The sequence below is a fragment of the Mauremys mutica genome, chromosome 15, assembly GCF_020497125.1.
Source record: "Mauremys mutica isolate MM-2020 ecotype Southern chromosome 15, ASM2049712v1, whole genome shotgun sequence".
NCBI lineage: Eukaryota > Metazoa > Chordata > Testudines > Geoemydidae > Mauremys > Mauremys mutica.
Genome location: NC_059086.1, coordinates 20,031,588 through 20,042,710, shown reverse-complemented (window position 1 = coordinate 20,042,710; position 11,123 = coordinate 20,031,588). Strand labels below are relative to the sequence as shown.

General features: G+C 64.0%; 1 protein-coding gene across 1 annotated transcript; it reads left to right on the top strand.

Annotated features, from left to right (window-relative positions):
- Positions 1–3,381: 3,381 nt before the first annotated feature.
- On the top strand, positions 3,382–10,779 carry LOC123350133 (leukocyte immunoglobulin-like receptor subfamily B member 3). The gene is made up of 7 exons (XM_044988532.1): positions 3,382–3,700; positions 4,748–5,029; positions 8,065–8,172; positions 8,627–8,654; positions 8,900–8,949; positions 9,463–9,500; positions 10,466–10,779. The coding sequence occupies exons 1-7, from the start codon at positions 3,682–3,684 to the stop codon at positions 10,466–10,468; spliced, it is 528 nt and encodes a 175-aa protein (XP_044844467.1). The 5' UTR covers positions 3,382–3,681; the 3' UTR covers positions 10,469–10,779.
- Positions 10,780–11,123: the final 344 nt, after the last annotated feature.

Sequence of the window (11,123 nt, the reverse complement as noted above, 5' to 3'; positions counted from 1 at the left end):
TCTCCCTGGGCTGTGCCTCTGGCTCCGTGGCTGCAGCTCTGCTCCCAGCACAGGATCTGCTCTCCCTGGGCCGTGCCTCTGGCTCTCTGGCTGCAGCTCTGCTCCCAGCACAGGATCTGCTCTCCCTGGGCTGTGCTTCTGGCTCCGTGGCTGCAGCTCCGCTCCCAGCACAGGATCTGCTCTCCCTGGGCCGTGCCTCTGGCTCTCTGGCTGCAGCTCTGCTCCCAGCACAGGATCTGCTCTCCCTGGGCCGTGCTTCTGGCTCCGTGGCTGCAGCTCCGCTCCCAGCACAGGATCTGCTCTCCCTGGGCCGTGCCTCTGGCTCTCTGGCTGCAGCTCTGCTCCCAGCAAAGGATCTGCTCTCCCTGGGCTGTGCCTCTGGCTCCGTGGCTGCAGCTCTGCTCCCAGCACAGGATCTGCTCTCCCTGAGTTGGTTGCAGCTCTGGCCCCTCTGGATCTGGCCTGGCTCTGTTCTCCAGCTCAGCTTGCTCGGCCCCGCTCTGTCTGACTCCAGGCACATTCCTGCTCACACACGGAGGACGGGACCCACACTGGCCTTCTGTGTCCTTGATTAGCCGGCCCGCCCTGTCAATCAGGCTGACCTGGAGCTTTGGCCTCCTGCCATTGTTCCTGGGGACTGTCAGTCTCAGGGTCCTGATTTGCCATCGATCCCTCCCCTTTTAGTGCTGGGAGCTAGCAACCAAACACCCCCCCTGAATGTTAGTAAGGGGGCAACAGTCCCCTTACACGTAGGAAGGTAACATCAAGGACGGGGGAGGGGCTGCATGGGGTGGGGAAAAGAGGATCTGAGCCCTGAACCTTCCCCAAAACTCAACCCAAACTCCCCCTGGGAGCTCAGACCCAGCCCCATTCTGTGCCCCCAACACACCCAGGGTGCAGCTAGGAGCTGAATCTGGCTCCCGGACTCTATCAAAGCAGCTGGGGTTTGAGCCAGAGGTGAGCTGGAGCCGGTTCTCACCATTCGCAGGAACCGGCTGTTAAATTTAGAAACCCTTTTAAAACCGGTTGTTCCAGACCAACCGGATCTAAAAGGGCGGCCCCGGCCCCGGCCCCAGCTCAGCTCTGCTTCCTGGGCTCCTCCCCTGAAGGCTCTGCCCCTCCCTTCTCCTCCCCCTCGCCTGCTTCCCGCGAATCAGACGTTCGCACGGGAAACCTGGGACTCGGGACGGCTCAGAAGCAAGAAGCAGCTTGGCAAGGTAAGCTGGGGTGGGGGAGCGAGGAGGGCTCCAGGGAGGGGGGGCGCAGCCTAACCAGTCCTGCTCCAGCTGCGAGCGCCCCGGCTCCGGCTCCAGCCCCGGCTCCAGCCGCAAGCGCACCGGCTCCGGCCTCAGCTCCGGCCCCGGCTCCAGCCGCGAGCGCCCCAAGTCCGGCTCCGGTCCCGGCCTGGCCAGGCGCCTCGGCTGTGAGTGCCCCGGCTCCGGCTGCAAGCGCCCCGGCTCCAGCCCAGGCCTGGTTGAGCAGCGCCGGCCCCGGCCCCGGCCCCGGCCGAGAGGCTCTGGCCCTGGTTCCAGCCAAGCGGCTCTGGCCTCAGGCCGGGGCCAGAGCCACTCAGCCGGGGCCGGGGCTGCTCAACCAGTCCTGGGCCAGGCCAGGTGCAGGGCGCTTGGCCGGAGCAGGACTGGGCTGGGCCATGCCTCCCTGGAGCCCTCCTCGCTCCCCCGCCCCAGCTTACCTTGCCAAGCCTGGCTCCGGCCAAGCGGCTCCCCCTCGGGCCTGGTCCCTGCCAGGCGGCTCCGGCTCTGCCCCGGCCTGGTCCAGCGCCCCCGGCCTGGCCTCCAGCGCAGTAAGGGAGCAGGGAGCGGGTGTTGGAAGAGGGCAGGGGAGTTCGAGGGGTTGTGGGGGGGGTGGATAGGGGTCAGGGCGGTCAGAGGGCAGGGAACAGGGGGGTTGAGTGGGGCAAGGGTCCCGGGGGGCAGTCAGGAAGGATCAGAGGTTGGATGGGGAGGTGGGGGCCACTCAGGGGCAGGGGTTCCACTTCCAGGGGCAGTCGGGGACAGAGAGAAGGGGTGGTGGGATAGGGCAGGGGTCCCGGGGGGCCATCAGGAATGAGAGGAGGGGTTGGATGGGGTGGCAGGGGGCAGTCAGGGGACAGGGAAGGGGGGTAGGGATCCATTGGGGGGGCATCAAAGAATGTGGGGGGTTGGATGAGGCAGGAGTCCCAGGGGGGGCACGACCCCCTCGTGGGGTGAGGAGGAGGGAACCGGTTGTTAATTTTTTGGCAGCTCATCACTGATTTGAACCATCCACCGGGTTCAAACTTCTGCCCCCACCAGGCTGTGAGGATCGTGGATTTATTTCCGCTCGTACAAACGCTAACAGGGCCCGTCTCTGGGCTCTAGATCCCCCTTGGGGTGACCGAACATTTCTTGGTCAGTGTAGCCATGGGGAGAACCACCCAGATCCGCCCCCCACCCCCAGATCCAACCCCCAACAGCTCCTCCCCTGCACTTGCAGCCCCCCCGTTCCCTGGCCTGGGGAAAGGTGAATCATATGCGACTCCCACAGTCTGTGGTCACAGACGCTATTTCCAACCCCGGGGTCGGGGGCAGAGCTGCAGAGGGCCCACTGGTCAGGCTCCCTGGCTGGCCTCGGAGGGGCTGGCGGGGGGGCAGGTGATCTCTCATGCAGCCGGGTCCTGAGCCGGGTCTTGACATCAGGGTGAGAATTTCCCAAACCCACGATCTGGGTGAGCCCCAGCAGGGTGGTGGCGCTCAGGGGAGAGTTTGTACCCAGACACGGAGTTCTTTCTGCGTAAAGCCCTGGGCCCAGCAGAGGGGATATCTGGCCGGGGAGTGGGGATGGAGACATTGGGGGGTTCCCCAGCCAGCGGGGAGCAGCAGCCACTGGAGATTTGGGGCAGAGGAAGGGGGGATCCCTGCCCCCAGAGGGAGGTGCAGACTAGGAGGATCCTTTCCCAAGCAACACATCGGTTACAGGGTGATGGACGGAGCTGAAGGTTATAAACCTCAGTGTATAGTAGAGACTTGCACAGTCCCCTACAAGTCGGTGGTGGTGCTGTGCCCCCATCCTGGCTCCCATCCTCCCTGCTCTCCCCACTAGACACCATTCCCGTCCCAGAGCCGGGGACAGGACCCAGGAGTCCTGGCTCCCAGCCCCCCCAGCAGAGAAGCCAGGGAGTGAATGGACCTTGGAGACTGGCCTGGTCTGTCACCCACCGGGGATCAGAGCTCTGGGCCCCAGGGGCTGAGTTGCTCCGTGTCTCATGCTGTGAGCCCAGGGCTGAGGGGAAACTCTGGCCCCTGTGGAAAGGGATCCTGGAGCCCGTCCCCAGGGCCGCCGGGTCTGACCCACCACTGAGGCCGTGTGGTGAGGACGGGCCCCAGGAGTGAGTGACGGGGCCTGTGTCTCACGGCCTGTCTGCTTCCCACTGCAGAGACCAGCTACCCCAAACCCAACATCTCCCTGCTGAGCCCCAGCTGGGGGGTCTCCCTGGGGGGAGCCGTGACCATCCTTTGTTGCGGCCAGGATGAGGGCCTGCAGTTCGTGCTGAATAAAGAGGGACACCGTGTCCAAATTGTGAATTCGGACTATCTCGCTCTGTTTCACATCAACAACGTGAGCCGGGACGATGGCGGGAACTACAGCTGCTCCTATCACAACCAGTCGGAGCCGTCTACCGTGTCGGACTCCAGTGACCCCATGGAGCTGGCGGTGAGAGGTGAGGGGCCCGGCTCGGCACCTCTGTTCCCAGCCCCACCCCCAGCCCGAACCTCACGGGGGCTCGGTGCCAATGGGTCGCTCAGAGCCAGGCTCTGCCCTGAGCCCTGACCCCGCAGAGGGGACGCCGGGCCGGGGAGCAGGGACGGAGTCACTGGTGGGTTCCCCAGCCAGGAGGGAGCAGCAGCCCCTGGAGATTTGGGGCAGGGAGGCTACTTTAACGCTGCCCCTTGTGCATAGGAACCGGGAGTCGTTATTTAATCCCGTGATCCCAACCCCTCTGTTCTCCAGGCCCCGCCCCAGGCAGTGCCCTGGCCGGGGCTGAATGAGGCAGGGGCTGCAGGAGAAGTGGTGGCTTGGAGGACACGGCGCTGGGCTGGGCCCCAGCTCCTGGCGCAGCCACAGACTCTGTGTGACGGGAGCACGTCGCGGTTTTCAAAAGTGTCCTTCCTTGTGGGGGCACCTCAATCTTGGGAGATCTCAGGCCGAGCGCCCACAAACCGAGACACCCCCAGTTAGTGGAGACGTCTGCAAACGCTGCCTCAATAGTGCTGGATCCCTTGTGTTGGGGGAGCATGCAGAGCCCAGTGTTGATAAGGGCCCCATTGTGCCAGGCACTGCATAAACACAGAGTGAGGAGACAGTCCCTGTCCCGGGGAGCTCACGGAGGAAAGTGAATCTGTTTGTGCCTCAGTTTCCTCCTGTGTAGAACGGGGATAATGACCCCTCCCTGCCTCCCAGGGGGCTGATTCCCTTCCTGTGTGGGGCTCAGGCCCTGCCAGAGACCAGCCCGTGAGTCGCTCTGTCCAGGGCAGTGGATGAGGCAGGGGCCACACACGGCATATGAGGATCCCAAGCACTAGGGAGCTGTGACTCGGTGACTGTGGGGCTGGGAGCCCAGCTCGCAGGGCCGGGATTCTGGGTGGGGGGAACTCTGGGATCTGGGAGAGAATCTCTGCTTGGGGCCCTGGATCTGCATGTGGTTGGGGCCAGTTGGGGCTGGGTGGGTGCCCTGGTCTGGCTCTCAGTGTCTGTCTCCTGTGCGCAGATCCCAGCTTACCCAGACCAAACATCTCTCTAAACTTCACCGCCCCAGGGGCAGACGTCACCATCCGGTGTCAGGTGCAGCGCCGGGACGTGAGGTTCTTCCTGCACAAGGCTGGACACCTGAACCCACAGCAACGCATGGACTCTGCTGGGGCCTGGGCCGAGTTCTGCATCCCCACCGTGGGCCGGCAGCACGGAGGGAGCTACAGCTGCAGCTACCGGCCCTGGTCAGAGCCCTTCATCTCCTCAGAGCCCAGCGACCCCGTCGAGATCATTGCAGCAGGTGAAGGGTCCAGCTCAGTGTCTCGGCTCCCAGCCCCATCCCCAGCCGGACCCATAGGGGGTCTCTGCACTGATGGGACGCTCAGAACCAGGGTCTGCCCTGAGCCCTGAGCCCGGCAGAGGGGACACAGTGTCGTGGATCTGGGATGGAGTCACTTGGGGTTCCCCAGCCATGGGGGGAGCAGCAGCTCCTGGGGGTTCAGGGCAGAGGTAGGGGGCATCCCTGCCCCCAGGGGGAGCTGCAGAGCAGGGGCCTTTCCCAGGGGATGCTCCCCCGGTTGCCCCCGCACTGGGGACGCAGAGAGGAGTCAGGGCCCAGGCATAGGCACCGACTCCTGGTGCTCCGGGGCTGGAGCACTCACTGGGAAAAATTGGTGGGTGCTCTGCACCCACAAACAGCCACGGTCCCCATCCCACATCCGCCCCTGAGTGCACCACGTCCCTGCTTCTCCGCCTACCTCCCAGCGCTTGCTGCTGCAAAACAGCTGTTTCACGGCGTAACAAGCTCTGGGAGGTAGGGGGGAGGAGCGTTGTCACGGACTCACAGATCGTGCCCACTCATGGCCCCATGCGGTCCATGGGGGGTGCCCCTTTCAGAGCAACAGCCCTTCTCGGGGGTCCACTCTCTCTCGGGGTCAGGCCCAGGGCTGAGCTGCAGCAGGTTCGCACGGGTTCGCGGGAACCCGTTGTTAAATTTAGCAGCCATTTTAGAACCGCTTGTTAAGGGCTGCTAAATTTAACAAAAGTTCCCGCCCACTCTTCTCCTGCTCCGCCCCCTTCTCCTCCCCCTCCCCCTCCCCTGCTTCCCGCGAATCAGATATTCGCGGGAAGCCTGAACAAGCAGCATGGAGGCAGCCAGCAGGTAAGCTGGGGCGCGGAGGGGGAGGGGAGGTGCGGCTGGCTCAGCAGCTCCCGGTCCCAGGGCCCTGGTGCCGGCCCGGGGAGTCGGGCCGAGCGGCCGGGCCCCGGTGCCGGCCCGGCCCAGGGAGTCGGGCCGAGCGGCTCGGCCCCGGGAGTCGGGCTGAGCGGCCCGGCCCCGGCGCCGGCCCGGCCCGGGGAGTCGGGCCGAGCGGCGCCGGTCGTGGTCCTGGCAGAGTGGACCCGGTCCCCAGGCAGTGTGGTAAGGGGGCAGGGAGGGGGTGGGTTGTGGGGGGGTGGATAGGGGTCAGGGCAGTCAGAGGGCAGGGAACAGGGGGATTGAATGGGGGCAAGGGTCCCGGGGAGCAGTCAGGAAAGAGCAGGGTTGGATGAGGTGGTGGGGGCACTCAGGGACAGAGAGAAGGGGTAGTTGTATGGGGTAGGGGTTCTGGGGGGCCATTGAGAATGAGAGGAGGGGTTGGGTGGGGCGGCAAGGGGCAGTCAGGGGACAGGGAAGGGGGGGATGGGTCAGGGGTCTCGGAGTGTGTGTGTTAAGGAACATGAGGGGCTGGATGGGGCACGACCCCCCCCCACGGAGGGGGGGGAAGGAGGGAACCCGTTGTTAAAATTTTGGAGGGAGGAGGGAACCCGTTGTTAAAAAATTGGCAGCTCATCACTGGTCAGGCCCCTCCACCTCCTGGAGCCGCCCCTCTCAGAGCCTTAGCGCGTCTGTCTCTGCCGTGGGCCCCCTCAGGGAGTCCACTCGCTCTGGACCCCCACAGGCCTCCACCCCCCAAAGGGGTTGATGCCCCCTGGTCTCTAGCCCAGAGCGACTCTCAGCCAGTGTAACACAGGAGGGTTTATTGAGAGTTGAACCCAGCACAGGAAACTCTCAGGGCCTCAGGCCTGGCCTCCCTCAGTCCAGCACATCCCAGTCTCCCCTGTATCCAGGTGGGCTCTGCCTGCTCCCCCTCTCCAGCCCAGAGACCCCCCTGCTTCCCAGCTGGGCCTCCGATATCCCCGGCCCCAAGCCCCCACTGTGTCCATTGTCTTCTCTCCAGGGAAGCAGGGTGGCCTGGGTCTCCTCTCCTCTCAGCCCCCCTCTGGCCCCCTCTGGCTGGAACCGGCTGGTCAGGTCACCGGGGTCCTCTCCCCGCAGCCCATTTTCCTCCCACTGGCCAGAACCGGCTGTGACTCCTGAGCTGGGTCTCCGGGTCACCAGGTCACCAGTCGCTGGGGTCTCCATCCTCCAGGCCATCGGCTGGGGTCCCAAGTTCCTTCTCCGGTCCTCTGTACCAACAAACTCCCTCTCCCCTCCCCTCGTTAAACCAGTAACACCCGGGGGCACTGAGTCTCCCTCCCTCTGCATGCAACCCCCTGGAAAACACAGAGAAAACAAGAAACATCCACACACACACACACACTTCGTCACAAGCGGGAACTCGCCGCGCTCAGGGGAGGAGGTGGGGATTTGGGGAAGGGGTTGGACTAGGGGCAGGGAGGGGGTGGAGTTGGGGTGTGGACTTTGGGGGAGGGGTTGGAATGGGGGTGGGAGGGGTTGGGGCAGGCATGGAGTCGGGGTGGGGCCAGAGGCAGAGCGGGTTCGAGCACCTACCGGCGCCAGCAGAAGATGGCACCTTTGGGTCCAGGGGCTGCCCAGTCACAACCTCCCCCACCCCCCGAGACTGACAGTAGCGACCGATGCTGAGTCACGGGCTGAGGTGGATTAAGGTTTACTGGGGCCCTGGGCCAGAGCAAGGGGGGATCCCTCCCCCCCTTCCACCTGCGTCCCTCTCCTGTTCCGCCTCCTCGGCCTGCGGCTCCACCCACAGCCCCGCCCCTTTCTGCCCCATCCCGGGGCCCCGCCCCTATTCCACCCACGGCCCCACCCAAAACTGTCCCCACACTGCAGCCCCGCAACCCATTCGCTACTTTCTGCCCCCCCCCGACACACACACACTGTGACCCTCAGACCGGAGAAGCTCTGTCCCACGCCCTGGCCCCGGGGCGCAGCGGGGAGTGAGAGTCCCCCAGCCCTGAGGCAGCGGCAGGTAGCGAGAGTCCTCCCGTCCCGGGGCCGCAGGGGAGGTCCCGGTGCTAAGGTTTCCCCTGCCCGCCCTGCCCGCCGCCACCCCCCCCCCCCCCCGCCCGGCACTCACGGCTGCTGCTGTTTCCCAGACGAATCGGCACCACCAGGTCTGACCGTCATCACTGGAGTGAGCGTGGCAGCTGCCATCCTCCTCCTCCTCCTCGTGGCCTTCGTCTGCTTCAGAAAAACCCGAGCCAGTGAGTGCCCCGCCCAGCGAGGGAAGGGTTAAACCTGCCGCTAAGCAGGGCGGGATGGGGGACTGTGCTGGGAAAGCCAAGGAGCGGGGGGCTCAGCAGGGGGCGCTGTTGCATGTGTAATCCCTGTACACACGCACCTGTCCCACCCCAGAGGAGCCGCATCTCAGTGCCAGCTGAGGGGTCCCTGTATAAAGAGCCATCGGCACCGGGCCTCTCCGGTACATGGGGTGCCAGGGGAGCCAAACTATGGATCAGGTTCGTTATAACGAGTCACTAACGAGGGAGGATTGGGGTCAGGAAAAGCCCCCCAGTTAATCTGCCCCTCCCCCTGGCACATGCTACGGTGTTGTGCTGCCCTCCATCCCTGCTGCCCTGGGGGTGGAGAGTGGCTGGGCGCTGGTACCGGGGGATCCCAGTCAGCTCATGGGGGATTGTGGTTTGTGTCCCTCTGCAGGAAGAGGAGCCGCATCGAGACCAAACAGGTAGGAACCTGGATCCTCCCCGTCCCGAGCGACCTGCCTGGGTCACAGGGCTCCTGGGTTCTGTCCCCAGCTTGGGGAGCAGAGTGGGGTCTAGTGGTTAGAGCGGGGTGGGGTCTGGTGGTTGGGGCAGGGGGGGTTAGGGAACTGGGTTCAGTGTGAGGCGGGGGGGGGCTCTCTGTGTGTGTTGAAGAATCTCCCCCGTGGGTGGGGGGATATGACATTTACAAGGGAATTTTCTCTTTTAGCACAAGCCCTATGGGGGCATTAAAGGTGCCAGCTCAGGAAGAGCACATCTGTGAGTAACACACCCAAGGGGGTACCAGGGTGGGGCAGGACCCCTGGGGAGGGGCTTGGGGGGGTCTCCACCTAGATGGGGCGGGGCCTGATTTACAGCTGCTGCTGGGTGGGGCTAAGGAGAGGGCCCCAGAGGTAGCCGGTGTCAGCTGAGAGTGTTGGACTCCCAGGAGCTCCCTGGGGCCACCCTCCCTTCCCGCTCTAGGTCCCCATCCACTCCTGGCTCCCGGGCCCCTGCTCTAACCACTAGACTCCATTCCCCTCCTGAGCCAGGGTGAGAACACAAGCATCAGATGCCCAGCCCCCATCCCGCTGTAACACCCAGACAGCTCTGTGCCTCAGTTTACCTCTCTGTAACACGGGGCTAATGACTCTGGCCCATGCTGTGGGACGGGGAAGGGTGGGCTGTGCCAGGCTCTGAGCGCTATGGCTGGATGGAGGGGTCAGAGCTGGGTGTGGGGTTCTGCTCTGGGCTGGCCAGGGGTGCAGCTCAGCGGGTGTCTCTGTTCCACAGACACCAACATCGATGAATGGAAAGAGACGCAGACCCTGGTAAGTGTCCCCTGTTCCCCCATGGGGCCTGACCCCCAACCCTGACCCACATGGGCCCCAGCAGCCCCCTCACACCTTCCCTCCTCCTGGCACACTCAGTGGTTTGGGGCAGGGGTTGGGTTGCTGGGATGGGGGGTGGGTTTATGGGATCACCAGCTCCGTGCTCTGTGTTTGTTGGGGTGGTGGTGGATTCACACACACACTCAGCCCCGTCCCATCGAGCTGCTGTCCCCCTGCCCTGCCCAGACCCAGATATGGGGGCTGGTGTGGGGGGCTCAGCACCGGGATGGGGAGGGGATGCACCGAGGTGGCTGTTTATATTATTTTGCTTCCTGTTAATCTCCAGATTTGTAATAAACACAGAACCACAAACCAGCCCAACCTGGGCACCCCACAGCCCCCCTGTGCCCATGCCTGGGGGTGCATCGGCTGGTTATACAGGGACCCTTCGCCCGGCGCTGGGTTGCAGCCCCTCTGGGGAGGGGCATCAGTTGTCAGGTCACCGGGGTTCTCAGCCTGACTCCGGGCGAAGCTGCAGAAGGGTCTGGTGCCCGTGACCAATTGGCGCCGGCTGTTTACAGCCCCTCCGTGGGGTCGTCCCTTCCCCGCTGTGCTGGGGGATCCATCGCTGTGAGCCGGGATGGGGGGAGGGAGGGGGGGCTGAGGGGAAGTGATCCCTGGTTGGTGCCCCTATGAGAGATTGAGGGGTCATCACCCTGCGACCCCAATGTTCCCCTCCTCGGGACCTCGGGCCAGACAATGTGAACAAAGGGAGAGCCCCACAGCTAATCCTCCCCCATGGAACTTCCCCGCAAGGGCCCCAGACCCTGGTTCTGGGGTGACATGAAAATCGCCACTTGCAGGGAGCAGTGCGGGGGCTAGGACTCGGAGCTGGGCATTTCTGAATCCCCCCTGCAGGGGGTGGGGGGCAGTTTTCTATTAAACGAGGCTTTGTTACCCTTCAGTGATGAGCAGAGAAAGAGTCCCCTCAGCTTCACCATCATGGCCCCGGCATGAGATGCTCCCCACCCCTGGCCCCTGCAGCCTCCGGACCTACAGATCAGCCTGCAGAGACACCACTGACCCACATCCGCCTGCTCCTGGGTGCTCAGACATCGGCTGGCTCCCTGTTGCCTCAGTTTCCCTTAACTCCTGCTTAAAGAGCCCCCCTAAGTCTGCTAGTCCCCACAAGTGACACTCTGTACCTCGGGGGGAACACCCTCCACCCCCATGTTCATCCTTATAATATGATAGTTAATAAATCAGTTTGTTTATTCTACCTGACGCAGTGCGTTTGGCTTGAAGCGTATCAGAGATTCCCCTTGGGATAACAAGCCTGGTACGTGGCAATTTATTTGTTAAATTGATGAACTCATATAAGCTTGAAGCGTCCAGTGGGCAGAACTAGGCACTGCAGGACGGAGGTTCCCAGGTGGGTGTCTGGGACCGGAGATATCGGCTGGTGACATTCGGTTGCACAATCCAGGCAGCGGCTGCCCAAAGTTCTCACTCCCGGAGCTGGGAGCCGCTCACACGCCAGAGGCTGTGGGGGAGCAGCCCAGGAGTGGGGGTCTCCCAGCGGAGCAGGGTGGGGCTGGCTCCCAGAGTCGAGTGCTGGAGTGA

What these genes read in the sequence shown, in the direction of transcription:
- LOC123350133 (XM_044988532.1), top strand. An exon ending in CGTCGAGATCATTGCAGCAG is followed by an intron (nt 5,030 to 8,064) that starts GTGAAGGGTCCA and finishes GCTGTTTCCCAG; the next exon opens with ACGAATCGGCACCACCAGGT. An exon ending in GCCGCATCGAGACCAAACAG is followed by an intron (nt 8,655 to 8,899) that starts GTAGGAACCTGG and finishes TTTCTCTTTTAG; the next exon opens with CACAAGCCCTATGGGGGCAT.